This window comes from Staurois parvus, unplaced genomic scaffold, assembly GCF_062004578.1.
Source record: "Staurois parvus isolate SC_StPar_1 unplaced genomic scaffold, SC_StPar_1.0 ptg000607l, whole genome shotgun sequence".
In the NCBI taxonomy this organism is placed as follows: Eukaryota; Metazoa; Chordata; class Amphibia; order Anura; family Ranidae; genus Staurois; species Staurois parvus.
In genome coordinates this window covers 2794535-2814512 of record NW_028318403.1, presented here as the reverse complement: position 1 = coordinate 2814512, position 19978 = coordinate 2794535, and the positions used below count along the sequence as shown (strand labels likewise).

Genomic DNA, 19978 nt, shown 5'->3' with positions numbered 1-19978 from the left:
ACTCAGGGACAGACACAGAATTGTTACTGAGGGCCACAGAATTGTTACTTAGGGCCACAGAAACGTTACTCAGGGACACAGAATTGTTACTGAGGGCCACAGAACCGTTACTTAGGGCCACAGAATTGTTACTCAGGGACAGACACAGAATTGTTACTCAGGGACACAGAATTGTTACTGAGGGCCACAGAACCGTTACTTAGGGCAACAGAAACGTTACTCAGGGACACAGAATTGTTACTGAGGGCCACATAACCGTTACTTAGGGCCACATAATTGTTACTCAGGGACAGACACAGAATTGTTACTGAGGGACACAGAATTGTTACTGAGGGCCACAGAACCGTTACTTAGGGCCACAGAATTGTTACTCAGGGACACAGAACTGTTACTTAGGGCCACAGAACCGTTACTTAGGGCCACAGAATTGTTACTCAGGGACACAGAATTGTTACTGAGGGCCACAGAACCGTTACTTAGGGCCACAGAATTGTTACTCAGGGACAGACACAGAATTGTTACTGAGGGACACAGAATTGTTACTGAGGGCCACAGAACCGTTACTTAGGGCCACAGAAACGTTAATCAGGGACACAGAATTGTTACTGAGGGCCACAGAACCGTTACTTAGGGCCACATAAACGTTAATCAGGGACACAGAATTGTTACTGAGGGCCACAGAACCGTTACTTAGGGCCACAGAATTGTTACTCACGGACAGACACAGAATTGTTTCTTGAGGGACACAGAATTGTTACTGAGGGCCACAGAACCGTTACTTAGGGCCACAGAAACGTTAATCAGGGACACAGAATTGTTACTGAGGGCCACAGAACCGTTACTTAGGGCCACGTAAACGTTAATCAGGGACAGACACAGAATTGTTACTGAGGGACACAGAATTGTTACTGAGGGACACAGAATTGTTACTGAGGGACACAGAATTGTTGCTGAGGGACACAGAATTGTTACTGAGGGCCACAGAACCGTTACTTAGGGCCACAGAATTGTTACTTAGGGACACAGAATTGTTACTGAGGGCCACAGAACCGTTACTTAGGGCCACAGAACCGTTACTTAGGGCCACAGAATTGTTACTTAGGGACACAGAATTGTTACTGAGGGCCACAGAACCGTTACTTAGGGCCACAGATTTGTTACTTAGGGACACAGAATTGTTACTGAGGGCCACAGAACTGTTACTTAGGGCCACAGAATTGTTACTCGGACAGACACAGAATTGTTACTCAGGGACACAGAATTGTTACTGAGGGCCACAGAACCGTTACTTAGGGCCACAGAATTGTTACTCAGGGAAACAGAATTGTTACTGAGGGCCACAGAATTGTTACTGAGGGCCACAGAATTGTTACTGAGGGCCACAGAACTGTTACTTAGGGCCACAGAAAGGTTACTCAGGGACACAGAATTGTTACTGAGGGCCACAGAACTGTTACTTAGGGCCACAGAATTGTTACTCGGACAGACACAGAATTGTTACTCAGGGACACAGAATTGTTACTGAGGGCCACAGAACCGTTACTTAGGGCCACATAAACGTTAATCAGGGACACAGAATTGTTACTGAGGACTACAAAACCGTTACTTAGGGCCACATAATTGTTACTCAGGGACAGACACAGAATTGTTACTGAGGGACACAGAATTGTTACTGAGGGCCACAGAACCGTTACTTAGGGCCACAGAATTGTTACTCAGGGACAGACACAGAATTGTTACTCAGGGACACAGAATTGTTACTCAGGGACACAGAATCGTTGAATTAAAGAGTATGTCAGACAACATGCAGAGGAGTGGCAGAGGAGGCAATGTTTTAGGAGCGAGCAGACGTGGCAGAAGAGGAAGGGGTCGAGGCAGCACTATTCGCAGCCAGAGGCCAGTGCTCCCGGTGTCATCCAGCGGTCGTGTCTCCACCGACAACCCTGCCGTCGTCGATTGGTTGGCTCAGTCGTCTTCCTCTTCCCAGGTCACCTCTGACACCTACAGCCAACGGTTGGTGGGTACGTCAGACACAACCGTTAGTTGGCATGGCCCGGGACCAAGCCCACTGAAATCACGTGTCCTCTACCTGCCCCTGTCCTTTGGTGTTCCCTCACCAAGCGAAGTATCGCATGCTGTGGGCTCAGCCCCACTGTACAGTGAGGAAGAGCTAACAGAGGGCGGTCAGGAACGGGGGGAGACATCCGCCTTTTCAGCAGCCAGGCGAAGAAGTAGTGGCGAGGAGAGTGGCTCGGTAGCCGGTCTAGAGACAGGTCTGTCTCCTGACCCAGACGCAGCCGAGGGGGCTAGTAGTGAGGCGGAGACCCTACTTGATGATGAGGAGGTTGATCGCACTTGGCAGCCTCGTCGTCATCAGGCAATTTCTTCCGCATCATCAGGAGAAGAGGGTGGCAGCTTGGCAGCGAGCAAAACAGTCGGTGGGTTGCCCAGGAGACAGCAGCAGGGTCGCAGCAGTGTCAGTGGAGCCAAACGGCCACGGAGTAGAGCACCAGCTCCATTGCAGCCTACCACCACGGCCAGTAGTGGTGCCGGTGTGCACGGAGGAAGCAGCAGTCAGCCAGTGAGGAGTATCGGGGGCAAAGTTTCCTACTCGGCGGTGTGGCAATTTTTTGTCAAGCCGCCCGAGGAAGTAAACGTAGCCGTATGTCGACTATGTGGCCAGAAAGTCAAGTGTGGCCAGGGGGCCCATGTTGGGACTACAGCGTTGCGGCAGCATATGCAGCGTCGCCATTTGGTGGCCTGGGAAAACCGTGATAAAGATACGGCGGTTCTGCCCACCCCAGCCCCCGCTCCATCACCCGCTCCGTTACTTGCTCCGTCACCTGACGTCAATCGCCCTCCATCAGCCAGTCAAGGCTCCAACACCTCTGCTGAGGGGAGTTGTCGCTCGTTGGCATCTTCCGCTCGTTCAGATGCTCCTTCTCCTGCTACTCCTCTTCACGGATTCCGTCAGCAGTCTTTCTTGTAATCCGTTTCCAAGAGACAACAGTTTGCGAGCACGCACCCGATGGTGGAAAAGCTGAACGTCCTCCTGTCCAAGTTGCTGGTGCTGCAGTCCCTCCCTTTCCAAGTGGTGGACTCAGCACCTTTCCGAGAAATGATGGCTTGTGCCGCGCCGCGGTGGAGAGTGCCAAACCGTCATTTCTTCGCCAAAAAGGCAGTGCCAGCCCTGCATTCACATGTAGAAGAGATGGTGGGCCAGTCTTTGAGCATGTCGGTCTCTGCCAAAGTGCACGGCAGCGCCGACGTGTGGAGCTGTAACTACGGTCAGGGACAGTACATGTCATTTACGGCCCACTGGGTGAACGTGGTGCCGTCACAGCCGCACCAGCAACTTGGACAGGTCACGCCGCTTTTGCCTCCACGTTTGCACATCCTTGGTCCGGCAAAGATGTCCGCCTCTACCACCTCTTCTTCTGCCGTGTCCTCAGCCGCCACCCCCGTGCCAAGTCCCATTACCCGACCGGCATATCACATGTGCAGGGCGCAACGGTGTCACGCTGTGCTGCACCTGGTATGCCTTGGCGAACGTAGTCACACAGGGGAGGAACTTCTCAGTGTAATGAACAGAGAAATCGACAGATGGCTGTCTCCGCGCAAACTCAAAATCGGAACCATGTTGACCGACAACGGAAAGAACATGTTGTCTGCTCTGCGTCAAGGAAGGTTGTGCCATGCGCCATGCATGGCTCACGTGTTCAATCTGGTTGTCAAGCGGTTCCTAAAATCCACCATCCCACTGCAAGACATCCTTAAAATGTCACGTAAACTTTGCATGCATTTCAGCCATTCCTACACCGCAAAGCACACCCTCCTTGAGCTGCAGCGGCAGAACGGAATTGCACAGCATCGCCTGATCTGCGACGTTGCAACAAGGTGGAATTCAACCCTACACATGTTAGACCGCCTTTACGAACAGCGAAAGGCCATCACCGATTTCCTGATGTTACAAGCGGATAAAGGTACTCCCCTGTGTAACTTTGATGTCAGCCATTGGCAGCTCATGCGTGACACCTGCCGCTTGCTCAGGCTCTTTGAGGAGGCCACGCTATTCGTGAGTCGGCAGGACTATGGGATGAACGACGTCATTCCTCTGTTGCACGTCCTGGAACAAATGCTGTTAACAATGGCTGGTCAGGGTGCGGTAGACGTGGCGCACAGATCTCAACGCCACATGACCCCTGTGGGGGCAGGACAGGAAGAAGAGGAGGAGGTAGAGGAGGACATTTGTGCTCAGGAATTATTGAGTGAAATGGGTGGTTTTTCCACTCAGCGGACAGGAGTGGAGGAGCAGGAGCATCTGGTAGAGGAGGAGGAGGAGGAGACAGAGGACCCAGACGCACCGTGGCAGTATGCTGTGGAGATGGAGGCAGGGAGTCCCTCGCATTCCTTGGCACAAATGGCCCATAGCATGCTCGGTTGCTTGCGTAGCGACAGCCGAATAATAACCATCAGACAGAGGGATGACTTTTGGCTGTCCACCTTGTTGGACCCTCGCTACCGTTCAAAAATGGTGGCCTTTTTCACACCTGCTGAGAGGGAGGCCAAAATAACGTACTATAAAAACCACCTATGTAGTCAGTTGGTCTCTGCCTTTGTGCGCCAACGTCCATCCTCAGACACTGTGGGCCCTGTGCGCTCGCGTTCCGCTGCCATGGCAGCAGGGGAGGGGTGGGGTGGTAGGAGCAGTGGCAGCTCCACCAGCAGCGGCTGCCTCAGTCTGCAGTCGATGATGAGTAGCTTTCTTCACCAGCGCAGTGAGGAAACTACTAACCAGCCGCAGCAGCAGCAGCAGCAGCAGCAGCAGCAGCAGCATCAGGTGGACCTGGAGCAGGACCTCAAACAACAGGCTTGGGCCTACTTGGACAGCACCCTGCCAACCGAGGTAGACAATCCCCTTGACTACTGGGCAACGAAACTTGACCTTTGGCCCCAACTAGCTGAATTTGCCCTTGAAAGGCTGTCATGCCCGGCCAGTAGCGTGGCATCGGAGCGCGTGTTTAGTGCGGCAGGAGGTATTGTAACTCCGCGGAGGACACAACTGTCCACCCAAAGTGTGGAGAGACTCACGTTTGTGAAAATGAATCAGGCGTGGATTAGTCTGGATTTCAAACCACCAGTTCCTGACACAACTGACTAAATACGCCATGAATCATGCCTCAAACATGTGCCACTTTCAGGTCTCCTCACACTGCTGGTGTGTTCCATTTTTTGTCATAGGGTGCTGGCAGATTACGGGCCTCCCATAGCTGCTGCCAGGCCCCTAATCTGCCATGGGCCCCTATATACCGCCTCCTCATGCTGCTGCCAAGTCCAGAGTCTGTCATGGGTCCCTGTACGGCCTCCCATTGCTGCTGTCTCCATCGCCACACTCTGCCATGTGCCACTTTCAGGTCTCCTCACACTGCTGGTGTGTTGAATTTTTTGACATAGGGTGCTGGCAGATTATGGGCCTCCTATAGCTGCTGCCAGGCCCCTAATCTGCCATAGGCCCCTATATACCGCCTCCTCATGCTGCTGCCAAGTCCAGAGTCTGTCATGGGTCCCTGTACGGCCTCCCATTGCTGCTGTCTCCATCGCCACACTCTGCCATGTGCCACTTTCAGGTCTCCTCACACTGCTGGTGTGTTGAATTTTTTGACATAGGGTGCTGGCAGATTACGGGCCTCCTATAGCTGCTGCCAGGCCCCTAATCTGCCATAGGCCCCTATATACCGCCTTCTCATGCTGCTGCCAGGTCCAGAGTCTCTCATGGGTCCCTGTACGGCCTCCCATTGCTGCTGTCTCCATCGCCACACTCTGCCATGTGCCACTTTCAGGTCTCCTCACACACTGCTGGTGTGTTGAATTTTTTGACATAGGGTGCTGGCAGATTACGGGCCTCCCATAGCTGCTGCCAGGCCCCTAATCTGCCATGGGCCCCTATATACCGCCTCCTCATGCTTCTGCCAAGTCCAGAGTCTGTCATGGGTCCCTGTACGGCCTCCCATTGCTGCTGTCTCCATCGCCACACTCTGCCATGTGCCACTTTCAGGTCTCCTCACACTGCTGGTGTGTTGAATTTTTTGACATAGGGTGCTGGCAGATTACGGGCCTCCTATAGCTGCTGCCAGGCCCCTAATCTGCCATGGGCCCCTATATACCGCCTCCTCATGCTGCTGCCAAGTCCAGAGTCTGTCATGGGTCCCTGTACGGCCTCCCATTGCTGCTGTCTCCATCGCCACACTCTGCCATGTGCCACTATCAGGTCTCCTCACACTGCTGGTGTGTTGAATTTTTTGACATAGGGTGCTGGCAGATTACCGGCCTCCTATAGCTGCTGCCAGGCCCCTAATCTGCCATAGGCCCCTATATACCGCCTCCTCATGCTGCTGCCAAGTCCAGAGTCTGTCATGGGTCCCTGTACGGCCTCCCATTGCTGCTGTCTCCATCGCCACACTCTGCCATGTGCCACTTTCAGGTCTCCTCACACACTGCTGGTGTGTTGAATTTTTTGACATAGGGTGCTGGCAGATTACGGGCCTCCTATAGCTGCTGCCAGGCCCCTAATCTACCATAGGCCCCTATATACAGCCTCCTCATGCTGCTGCCAGGTCCAGAGTCTCTCATGGGTCCCTGTACGGCCTCCCATTGCTGCTGTCTCCATCGCCACACTCTGCCATGTGCCACTTTCAGGTCTCCTCACACACTGCTGGTGTGTTGAATTTTTTGACATAGGGTGCTGGCAGATTACGGGCCTCCCATAGCTGCTGCCAGGCCCCTAATCTGCCATGGGCCCCTATATACCGCCTCCTCATGCTTCTGCCAAGTCCAGAGTCTGTCATGGGTCCCTGTACGGCCTCCCATTGCTGCTGTCTCCATCGCCACACTCTGCCATGTGCCACTTTCAGGTCTCCTCACACTGCTGGTGTGTTGAATTTTTTGACATAGGGTGCTGGCAGATTACGGGCCTCCTATAGCTGCTGCCAGGCCCCTAATCTGCCATAGGCCCCTATATACCGCCTCCTCATGCTGCTGCCAGGTCCAGAGTCTCTCATGGGTCCCTGTACGGCCTCCCATTGCTGCTGTCTCCATCGCCACACTCTGCCATGTGCCACTTTCAGGTCTCCTCACACACTGCTGGTGTGTTGAATTTTTTGACATAGGGTGCTGGCAGATTACGGGCCTCCCATAGCTGCTGCCAGGCCCCTAATCTGCCATGGGCCCCTATATACCGCCTCCTCATGCTGCTGCCAAGTCCAGAGTCTGTCATGGGTCCCTGTACGGCCTCCCATTGCTGCTGTCTCCATCGCCACACTCTGCCATGTGCCACTTTCAGGTCTCCTCACACTGCTGGTGTGTTGAATTTTTTGACATAGGGTGCTGGCAGATTACGGGCCTCCTATAGCTGCTGCCAGGCCCCTAATCTGCCATAGGCCCCTATATACCGCCTTCTCATGCTGCTGCCAGGTCCAGAGTCTCTCATGGGTCCCTGTACGGCCTCCCATTGCTGCTGTCTCCATCGCCACACTCTGCCATGTGCCACTTTCAGGTCTCCTCACACACTGCTGGTGTGTTGAATTTTTTGACATAGGGTGCTGGCAGATTACGGGCCTCCCATAGCTGCTGCCAGGCCCCTAATCTGCCATGGGCCCCTATATACCGCCTCCTCATGCTTCTGCCAAGTCCAGAGTCTGTCATGGGTCCCTGTACGGCCTCCCATTGCTGCTGTCTCCATCGCCACACTCTGCCATGTGCCACTTTCAGGTCTCCTCACACTGCTGGTGTGTTGAATTTTTTGACATAGGGTGCTGGCAGATTACGGGCCTCCTATAGCTGCTGCCAGGCCCCTAATCTGCCATGGGCCCCTATATACCGCCTCCTCATGCTGCTGCCAAGTCCAGAGTCTGTCATGGGTCCCTGTACGGCCTCCCATTGCTGCTGTCTCCATCGCCACACTCTGCCATGTGCCACTATCAGGTCTCCTCACACTGCTGGTGTGTTGAATTTTTTGACATAGGGTGCTGGCAGATTACCGGCCTCCTATAGCTGCTGCCAGGCCCCTAATCTGCCATAGGCCCCTATATACCGCCTCCTCATGCTGCTGCCAAGTCCAGAGTCTGTCATGGGTCCCTGTACGGCCTCCCATTGCTGCTGTCTCCATCGCCACACTCTGCCATGTGCCACTTTCAGGTCTCCTCACACTGCTGGTGTGTTCCATTTTTTGTCATAGGGTGCTGGCAGATTACGGGCCTCCCATAGCTGCTGCCAGGCCCCTAATCTGCCATGGGCCCCTATACCGACTCCTCATGCTGTGACGTTGCAACAAGGTGGAATTCAACCCTACATATGTTAGACCGCCTTTACGAACAGCAAAAGGCCATCACAGATTTCCTGATGTTAAAAGCGGATAAAGGTACTCCCTGTGTAAATTAGATGTCAGCCATTGGCAGCTCATGCGTGACACCTGCGCTTGCTCAGGCCCTTTGAGGAGGCCACGCTATTCGTGAGTCGGCAGGACTATGGGATGAACGACGTCATTCCTCTGTTGCACGTCCTGGAACAAATGCTGTTAACAATGGCTGGTCAGGGTGCGGTAGACGTGGCGCACAGATCTCAACGCCACATGACCCCTGTGGGGGTAGGACAGGAAGAAGAGGAGGAGGTAGAGGAGGACATTGGTGCTCAGGAATTATTGAGTGAAATGGGTGGTTTTTCCACTCAGCGGACAGGAGTGGAGGAGCAGGAGCATCTGGTAGAGGAGGAGGAAGAGGAGACAGAGGACCCAGACGCACCGTGGCAGTATGCTGTGGAGATGGAGGCAGGGAGTCCCTCGCATTCCTTGGCACAAATGGCCCATAGCATGCTCGCTTGCTTGCGTAGCGACAGCCGAATAATAACCATCAGACAGAGGGATGACTTTTGGCTGTCCACCTTGTTGGACCCTCGCTACCGTTCAAAAATGGTGGCCTTTTTCACACCTGCTGAGAGGGAGGCCAAAATAACGTACTATAAAAACCACCTATGTAGTCAGCTGGTCTCTGCCTGTCTGCGCCAACGTCCATCCTCAGACACTGTGGGCCCTGTGCGCTCGCGTTCCGCTGCCATGGCAGCAGGGGAGGGGTGGGGTGGTAGGAGCAGTGGCAGCTCCACCAGCAGCGGCTGCCTCAGTCTGCAGTCGATGATGAGTAGCTTTCTTCACCAGCGCAGTGAGGAAACTACTAACCAGCCGCAGCAGCAGCAGCAGCAGCATCAGGTGGACCTGGAGCAGGACCTCAAACAACAGGCTTAGGCCTACTTGGACAGCACCCTGCCAACCGAGGTAGACAATCCCCTTAACTACTGGGCAACGAAACTTGACCTTTGGCCCCAACTAGCTGAATTTGCCCTTGAAAGGCTGTCATGCCCGGCCAGTAGCGTGGCATCGGAGCGCGTGTTTAGTGCGGCAGGAGGTATTGCAACTCCGCGGAGGACACGACTGTCCACCCAAAGTGTGGAGAGACTCACGTTTGTGAAAATGAATCAGGCGTGGATTAGTCTGGATTTCAAACCACCAGTTCCTGACACAACTGACTAAATCCGCCATGAATCATGCCCCAAACATGTGCCACTTTCAGGTCTCCTCACACTGCTGGTGTGTTCCATTTTTTGTCATAGGGTGCTAGCAGATTACGGGCCTCCCATAGCTGCTGCCAGGCCCCTAATCTGCCATGGGCCCCTATACCGCCTCCTCATGCTGCTGCCAAGTCCAGAGTCTCTCATGGGTCCCTGTACGGCCTCCCATTGCTGCTGTCTCCATCGCCACACTCTGCCATGTGCCACTTTCAGGTCTCCTCACACTGCTGGTGTGTTCCATTTTTTGTCATAGGGTGCTGGCAGATTACGGGCCTCCCATAGCTGCTGCCAGGCCCCTAATCTGCCATGGGCCCCTATACCACCTCCTCATGCTGCTGCCAGGTCCAGAGTCTCTCATGGGTCCCTGTACGGCCTCCCATTGCTGCTGTCTCCATCGCCACACTCTGCCATGTGCCACTTTCAGGTCTCCTCACACTGCTGGTGGGTTCCATTTTTTGTCATAGGGTGCTGGCAGATTACGGGCCTCCCATAGCTGCTGCCAGGCCCCTAATCTGCCATGGGCCCCCGTACCGACTCCTCATGCTGCTGCCAGGCCCGTAATCTGTCATGGGCCCCTGTTGTCGCTTGTTGGCATATTCCGCTCGTTCAGATGCTCCTTCTCCTGCTACTCCTCTTCACGGATTCCGTCAGCAGTCTTTCTTGGAATCCGTTTCCAAGAGACAACAGTTTGCGAGCACGCACCCGACGGTGCAGAAGCTGAACGTCCTCCTGTCCAAGTTGCTGCTGCCAGGCTCGTAATCTGTCATGCGCCCCTGTACCGCCTCCTCATGCTGCTGCCAGGTCCAGAGTGTGTCATGGGCCCCCGTACCGACTCCTCATGCTGCTGCCAGGCCCGTAATCTGTCATGGGCCCCTGTACCGCCTCCCCATGCTGCTGCCAGGTCCAGAGTGTGTCATGGGTCCCTGTACGGCCTCCCATTGCTGCTGCCAGGCCCGTAATCTGCCATGGGCCCCCGTACCGACTCCTCATGCTGCTGCCAGGCCCGTAATCTGTCATGGGCCCCTGTACCGCCTCCTCATGCTGCTGCCAGGTCCAGAGTGTGTCATGGGTCCCTGTACGGCCTCCCATTGCTGCTGTCTCTATCGCCACACTCTGCCATGTGCCACTTTCAGGTCTCCTCACACTGCTGGTGGGTTCCATTTTGTCATAGGGTGCTGTATGGCCTCCCATTGCTGCTGCCTCCACCGCCACACTGTGGCTCCACACTCTGGTTTTGGCCCCGTGACTGCCCAAATGAGTGAAGTGTGCGGTGATTCTAAGATCAACGGCACTCATCTGCATGTCATACTGACTGACAGTATTATTTCTCTTCCCCAGCAGACTCCAAGGGCATTTAAATTAAAGGTACAGTGTTCTGCACTAATTTTAAGTCTCTCTGAAGCCTAGAAACACCCTTTTTTAAGTTAAATTCACAGCGAATATATTCGACTCGAATCGAAATTTTTCCACGAATTCGCCGAATCAGTCGAATCGAATTTTTGAATACTTCGCTCATCTCTAGAGATGAACAAAGGCAAACATGCTTGATGTCCAACCTGTGTGACAGATATGGCTTTCTCCATGGATACAAAGCAGGAGTGAGTGGCGCTGTAAAAGGACAGGAAGTGTGTTGTTTGCAGGATTACAAAGTGAAAATAAAGGTAAAAACAAAAACGAATGCAGCCATCACATCTAAGCACCGGTGAGCTGCAATATATGATTTTTTTTTTGTGTTAAATAGGCTTTAAAGGATAAGTTCACCTTTCATAACAGGTTATATGTTACCCCCATATTCAGGGTTATGAATGAACATGTTATGATGTTATGAATAGATTCCAAGGCAGCAAACTCATTTTGCAACACTGGAAGTCTGAGGCTCCCCAGGAATGGATACACCATATGGACATTACTCTGCGCTTTTATCTTTTCCTTCCGTGGCTGCCATGCTAAATTTGAGAATTTATGGGAGGACTGGGTAAATACTCCTGGTCTTTACCCAGTTGACTTGATATTGCACCATAAAGCATGATTGTATTTTTTAAATTTTTTTTGTTATTGGCTGTCTATTCTGAATCTGTTTATTCTTTCCTAAATTCTTTCTTGATTAAAAAAGAAAAAAAAAATTGATTATTTTTTATTTATCTAAGGCCCCGTTGCTTGCAACTGTCACTTCTGTTCCATTGTTAAAGCGGTATTACACCCAAAACCAAAAAGGTAGTATATTACAGCTTACCGAACCTTAGATGTGGTAACTCCACTAGTTTTCTTTTTTGGGGCTTAGTATAACATAAAGTATAACGTTTTTTTTTTTTATTTTAAGAAAAAAAACATAGCCTTTAATATCACTTTAAATAGCCAATCCAGCATATAGAGAACAAACAACATGACAGAACTTTAGTTTAAAATCCAAAATTTGTGAGCAGGAAATTTTTTTTTTTTTATAGTTTCTTCTGCTTCTTTTCTGCAATAAAAAAAATCCTACTGTCCTCCTCCATAAACTTTTTATACTGTACACGGATCTGTGCATGCTCAGTTTAGTGTACATTCTTGGCATCTGCTGGGTGCCAAGATGAATTAACTTCCATGTGCATGCACAGGAGTTACCGCCAGTCTGGACAATCAATAATGCTGGCTTGGGAATTCCAGACAGCCCCTGGCTTCTTATAAGGCTTATTAGTCTGAAAGGTGAGATCCTTGTGCCTTAATTCTTGACTCTTTGGGGTTTATTTACTAAAGCTGGAGAGTCCAAAATCAGACTCCCTTCTGCATAGAAACCAATCAGCTTCCAGGTTTCATTGCCAAAGCTTCATTGAACAAGCTGAGGTTAGAAGCTGATTGGTTTCTATGCAGAAGGGAGTCTGATTTTGGACTCTCCAGCTTTAGTAAATAAACCCCTTTCTGTCCTAAGAGTTTTGGGCGTCCACTTTTATGTGTTGCAGCCCCTCCTGTAGTAATAATACGTTTTGAATGGATCAACCCTTTATATTTATTTATTTCAGGTACTTATATAGCGCCATCCATTTACACAGCGCTTTACACATATATATATTGTACATTCACATCAGTCCCTAACCCTCAACTGATGTACAATCTAAGGTCCCTAACTCACATTCATACTTACACATATTAAGGCCAATTTAGACAGGATCCAATTAACCTACCAGCATGTCTTTGGATTGTGAGAGGAAACTGGAGTACCCGGAGGAAACCCACACATGCACAGCAAGAACATGCAAACTCCAGGCAGGTGGTGCCATGGATGGGATTCAAACCAACGACCCTGGTACTGCCAGGCGGAAGTGCTAACCATTTCGCCATTTATGGTGAAATGCAACATTATTTTCAGCTTGAGACCTAGTGGCCATCATGTGTCCTGGTGTTACTGATTGTAAAGCACATAGCTATGCATATAGAGTAGCTGCTTTAACTAACATTTTCTCTGAATATTATGTTGGACTACTCTCGTGTTTACCAGTTGTTATTGTCTCTGTGTAGGGTCTGACAAGGTTGAATTGGGAATGATGATGTCATCAGAGCAGCACTTCTGCACTCTTCCAGCTCAGATATTTACTAGAAGGAAGCATGGAGACACAAGAAAACTGACATTCAGTGCTTTTTCAGTGGGGGTGGAGTTTTACAGGCTGCTGAAACAGGACTCTGCTGCTATCATTCCTCATGTAAGTTGCGCTTATTACAGTTGATTTCTATACCTAGAGTTCATCCTGTGTTTGTTCATTATTTTGTATTATCTTGGGATACCCCAGGCTAAGTTGCAGAGCCTGACCTATATGGTGAATACTGACATATAAGTGGATACTGAATATTTAAGATTGTATGTCTCGATTGGATAATAGATATACTGTAACTATAGTATATATTAAAAATAAATAAATTATATATATATATACAGTATCTCACAGTAGTGAGTACATCCCTCACATTTTTGTAAATATTTCATTATATCTCTTCATATGACAACACTGAAGAAATGACACTTTGCTAAAATGTAAAGTAGTGAGTGTACAGCTTGTATAACAGTGTAAATTTGCCATTTGTAATGTATTCAAATTGATGTGATTGTATTAATATAATTTTTTTAGCCATTATCTGGGTCACGATTTGCATGTAATTGTCGATCCCTGTTAGGGGTTCACGTTCTTTGTTTTTGGTCACTATTTGCATGAAAGCATCTTTCCCTTTTTAGGGATTCACGTTTTTTCTTTATTTTTTTACATTATGTATGGTCTCATTTGGACAGTGGGTATCATTGGTTCCTAGTCCTAATACCAGGCGAGATCACGCTTTTCACTTGAGATCCCAAAGAGGATCAATTCGCTGATTTATTGTCACTTATATGTATTTATATTCACTTTGCATTTTTTTTTGTCATATTGTATTATGTTATGGATTTAGGGTAGCGCTGCATCATTTCATTTAGTCATTTATTATTTCCACTTGGTATATGGTTAGGTGCTAGCAGCTCCCACACACTTGATTTACCACTTATTAGTAGCACAGGAGATCTCCATTATCAGTGTAAATTTGCTGTCCCCTCAAAATATCTCAACACGGGTAAACAGGGGGGAGGGGCCAGAACATGGCGCCGGTCGGATGTTAGGAGCAGGAGTTCCCGATTCCTGCAGCTATAACCGAAAGCGATGCTGATTAATTTCCCCTTACCTGCCTCCAACTGAGCCTCTTGTATGCTGTGTGGCTGACCAAGAGAGAGAGCATTGCTGAGCTGTAGCTCTGCTCGGTTGGATGAAGCAGCTGAAGCAGGGGACGCTGGGGGCACCCATGTGATGGAAGGAGTGCACCCTGGGAGTCGCTGTACGCTGTGTGCTGGAAAGGAGACCGGTGTGGGGCTCCGAAGAGCGGCGGATGCCGCCACAGCAACAAGTGCACTAAGTGCAGTGGTGGAGCTACAGTGAGACGGAGCACGGGACGACGACAGCCTGTTACCCACTGAACGTGACCCCTACATACCACAAGAGACCAGTGGCCCCAGTGAGATAAACACTCGCCCCTGAAATGACATTTTCAGGAGGACTAAGATGGGAGGCTCCCTTCAAAGGAAGAAATGGTCGGGGGGTGAATACCGTATGTAGCGCAAATCCACTTTTTTTTATTTTTTTCAGATCCTCGGAGAGTTCTTTGCCATGAGGTGCCATGTTGAACTTCCAGTGACCAGTATGAGAGAGTGAGCGTGATAACACCAAATTTAACACACCTGCTCCCCATTCACACCTGAGACCTTGCAGCACTAACAAATCACATGAGAACGGGAGGGAAAATGGCTTATTGGGCCTAATTTGGACATTTTCACTTAGGGGTGTACTCTGTTTTGTTGCCAGCGGTTTAGACATTAATGGCTGTGTGTTGAGTTATTTTGAGGAGACAACAAATTTACATGTTATACATGCTGTACACTCACTACTTTACATTGTAACAAAGTGTAATTTCTTCAGTGTTGTCACATGAAAATATATAATAAAATATTTACAAAAATGTGAGGGGTGTACTCACTTCTGGGAGATACTGTATCTACAGTTAGGTCTATATATATTTGGACACAGGCACAATTTTAGTTATTTTCAGGTATTGGCCAAAACATGATGTCAGGAATCAAGGAATGACCAGAAAGGTGTGGACTGACACAGGGAAACGCAGGTTTCAGGTATAGTATAATACAGGTTATTATTAGCCACCCAGATATATATATAAACGCACAGTGAGCAAACCAACCTTCCACTAATCTTTAGGAGGTGCAGGAACACAGGCGTAGTCAGAGCTGGAGAGGTGGAACGGTCAGGCCGGCCGTAGGGTTCTGTAATGACCGTTTGGTGGTACCTCTAGCGGTCCTCAGGGCAGGATTCCCCAGGGCGCGGAGTCTAAGCCCCAGTCTGCCTTTTCACCAGAGCCCCTGATGGTGGGGATGGACTTGGCGCAGGACTGAGACCAGGTCGCGGCCCCTGAGTACACCTGCTAGTGGTAGAGGGATCCTCCAGAGGTATGTGCAGGTACGGCTGGATCCGTGCAGGATGGATGGATGGCAGAGTAGTTAGCGTGGTCAGACAAGCCGGGTCGGTAATGGTGGAGGCAGATCAGTACAGAGCAGCAGGCAAAGAGTAAACGGGTCACAAGCCAAGGTACAGCAACAGGAGGTCAAACAGCATAGGAGTAGGCAGAAGAATAGTCAGGGATGAGCCAGTAGTCAGAACAGGAGACGGTCAACAGAGATCAGGATCAAGCCGGGTCAGCAACGAAGCAGGAACACAGGATACAGGTACAGAGGCTCATGGGAAAACATACACCAAGGCCCAGAGCACAGGCCTGGTCATGCCTTATAGACACCTTTCTACAATCAGCCCCAAGTTTGGCTGATTGTGAGCTTCTGGCTGCTAAGAGCACCCGCTGGTCAGCTCTGGTACTGCAGCCCACACGGCAGGTGAGTCCCACCACCAGTGCTGAGAGCACCCGCTGGTCAGCTCTGGTACTGCAGCCCACACGGCAGGCGAGTCCCACCACCAGTGCTGAGTCCATTCCTGACACATATTCAAGCTATAGTTGTATAATGGATATGGGCTGAAAGTGCACACTCTCAGGTTTAATTTTAGGGTATGTACTTCCAAATTGGAGGGAGGGTTTAGGAATTACAGCTCTTAAGCGTAGCCATCCCCCCTTTTTCAAGGGACCAAAAGTAATTGGACAATTGAGTCAAAAACTGTTTCATGGCCAGGTGTGGGCTACTTCTTTGTCATTTCTGCATCAATTAAGCAGGTAAAAGGTCTGGAGTTTATTCTAAGTGTGGTATTGGCATATGGAATCTATTGCTGTGAACCTACATCATGCGTTCAAAGGAGCTGTCCATGCTCTCTCTCATATATATATATATATTCTCTGGCCACTTTATTATGTACGCCTCTAGCTAGTACTGGGTTGGACCCCCATTTGCCTTCAGACCTGCCTTAGTTCTTCGTGGCATAGGTTCAACAAGGTGTTGAAAACATTCCTCAGAGATTTTGGTCTATAATGACATGAGTTACTGTTGCCTTTCTATCACCTCCAATCAGTCTGCCCATTGTCCTCTGACATCAACAAGGCATTTTTGTCCATATAACTGCTACTCACTGGATATTTTCTCTTCTTCGGACCATTCTCTGTAAACCCTAGAGATGGTTGTGTCTGAAAATCCCAGTAGATGAGCAGTTTTTGAAATACTCAAACCAGCCAGTCTGGCACCAACAACCATGCCATGTTCAAAGTCACTTAAATCTCTTTTCTTCCCCATTCTGATGCTCGGTTTGAACTCCAGCAAGTCAAATTCACCACGTCTAGATGCCTAAATGCATTGAGTTGCTGTCATGTGATTGGCTGATCAGCAATTTGTATTACCAAGCCAGGTGTACCTAACAAAGTGGCTGGTGAGTGTATGTTTATCTCCCCGGAAAACTGAGTGGTGACTGATAAAATGTCTGCTACAGCTCAGTTGTGATCCATTTTTTTAAGCCTTGCTGCAGTATAACTGTTAAGGTGATAACAGTTGTACCCTAAACTTCCCTTACTGCACATATTCACCTTCCCTTATTTCTGCACAACCTCTGCTTTGTTTAGCAGCTTGGAGCAAAAAGAAAGAGCCAGTACTTTTGGTATGGGGAACATATGAATCATTCCCTTTGCTCCCATGTAACACTCCTTGTGCTTGGCGACTAGTTCTCAGGTGTCCAGAACTGCCACAAGGGGGTGGGAAGAAAGTGTGAGTCACTACCTGAAATGTATAGAGTTGTCATTGGCCAAATGTACACCATACATTATTTATTTTTTTTTTTTCTTCTTTTAGAAATTAGTTTAATTATGTTTTGTAAAGGCAAAGGGCATGACACACTCCAAATGAACCAACTCATACAGAGCAGGTCACTTGTGACATCTTACATTTACACAGAGAACAACACTGTACATAGTTTTACTACAACCAAAACTATTAACATATATTTATTTATTTCACTGCTGGGCACTGGTGGGTGGCACTACTAGGCACTGATTGGCGTGGGTGGCACTGCTGGGCACTGATGGGTGGCACAGGTGGGCGGCACTGGTGGGTGGCACTGCTGGTCACTGATCATTAGGGCACTCTGGCAATTGCCGATCCGTGTCGATCCGTCCTCTGACAATTGCCTGTTATCGGCAATACTTTCCTCACACTATGACAGCGTGAGGAAAGTGCACCGGATAACCGGCATCTGCATTACCGGTGATCTGCTGTGTCATTGGACACAGCTGATCACATGGTAAAAGGCCACTGTGATTGGTCTTTTACCACATCACGTGATCAGCTGTGTCTGAAGGACACAGTGATCATGGAGATTGCCGAGTGCGCACCCCGAGGGGTGACACTCTCCCAGAACTGGACAACCGTGCTGTAGCCGTCATTCAGCTCTTTTCCCTGCATGGAGAAAGCACAGGTTTACTTTACACCAATATAAACTAGACATAAAACAGTTACCTGTACAGAAGATGCTGAAAACTTACCTAATACTGTACTCCCTCATCTGCAGGTCTTGCCACCATACACTGCTCTTTGCAGAAGAAATGCTTTACCAAAAGTATTCAGGGAAACTTGCTGGAGAATTGATCTCTGGTTCCTCCTGCTGACCTCCTTATTACAGGGGACAGTAAAGATGTAGAGGTCAGCAGGAGGAAGCAGTGAGGCTTGCCAGGGACTTGGGAGATCCACACTCCCGAAAAAAGATGGTTTACAGCACTTTTTGAGTGACCATTTCTACGGAATGGAATGGTGCTGGGCAGCAAGAGAGGTAAGTATTCGCTCTTTCCTTTACAGGATACTTTATTTTAGTTTAGATTGGAGACAGGGTCACAAATTTTCTTACAGAGCTGTGCTGTATTATGTTCCGTTATCATTATGTCCTCAGGTACCTGTATCACATTCTGAAAAGGACTTAATCCACTAATTAATTTAGCATTTGGCTAAACCCACAGGGTTTTTAGCATGTTTTCAGTTAAGGTAAATAATGAAGAATTCGGATTTTCCAGCTAATAGAACATCCAGAACAAATTTATCTCTTTCATGTGGTGAAATCAAAGCGACGTGTTTCTAATTCTTGTCCCTCCTGCTCAGTGTTAGTATGCATACCAAGTTCAGATTTGTCGATGAACAGAGTAAAACAAATTGTCAATTAATTTGGTATTTGCATTGGATTTGAACTTTTATTTAAAAAAAAGGAAACTTAAAAAAGTAACATATAAAATTCATGTTAGTACTATATTTAACATTTGAACTGTTTGATATTTCATAAATAAACACCGTCCTATAAATGTATGTGCACATAAAATATATGTCAGCGTTGCCATAGCATTCACATTCCCAGCCTGAGCCAGCCTCTTGGGATCATGGACTGTCTTGTCATTTTGTCTGCAGTGTGGTGAGTGGTCAATAACACTGTTATTCCAGAAATGACCTATAAGATGTTCTATAATTTTATGACTATCATTAAAACATATGTCTGTTATTATGTACATATTGAGAAGGCTTTTAGAGCAGGTCATTGACCCAAAACATTTGTACCACATATCATTTGTCCTGTAATCTAGCAGCTGGAGGCCTCATACTGTGTAATTATATTGCTAAAAATTCTTCACAGAGAAGTTAAAATGTACTTGTTCATCCATTTAAAAACTACTGAGCTTGCCTGACAAATCCTTTAGCTCACTAACTGCAAGACCTGTTCTTTCAAAGTTATTATGGCAGCCTGTAAAGAATTTCAGTCTGCTTCATTTTACTAGACTTCCCAGTGACATAGCTGTTTTTAGATCTTTGAATGTAAACTATTAACAAGGTTTTGTCTGAAAGGGAAGGGTGCTGCTAATATGCAAATGTTCTCCTACATCAGAGACCAAGAATCATTAGCATTAGAGATAATTTTTATGTTGTCATTGAAAGTATAGTATAATTCCAACATTTGCAGGTAACTATTGCCTTTCATAAAGCATAGCACAGCAGTCCTTCTCGCAATACCTTCTTCATTGTTTCTTTCCTGAAGACCAGCATTGTCTTTATTTAGGCATTATCCAGGGTCACTATGTGATTCTTGGACTACAATAATGGCCCAGGGATAATGCAATCTTGGAAGTCCCTGCACCTTGGCAATAGCTTTTATGTTGGATGCTTGTATACAAGTTGTTCCACGCAGTCACCATCATGCATGCTTATGTTCGGGAACTTTGCTCCACACAAGTTTGGCATCTTACTACAGTTTGAATGTATTTATTGTTATTGAAACTGTATGGTAATGTAGTGTATTTATTCGCTGCATCGCAGTACAGGGTGGACTGTACTCTGATAAAG

General features: G+C 48.6%; 1 protein-coding gene across 2 annotated transcripts in view; it reads left to right on the top strand.

The window, feature by feature from the left end:
- LOC149449707 (uncharacterized) overlaps window positions 1-19978 on the top strand; it is a 402043-nt gene that overhangs the window by 15549 nt on the left and 366516 nt on the right. For both annotated transcript variants that reach the window (XM_089692868.1, XM_089692869.1), the window contains exon 2: window positions 13111-13292. In XM_089692868.1, the coding sequence (XP_089548994.1) occupies window positions 13134-13292 (159 nt within the window). In that variant the 5' untranslated portion in view covers window positions 13111-13133. The remainder of the gene's footprint in view (window positions 1-13110; window positions 13293-19978) is intronic.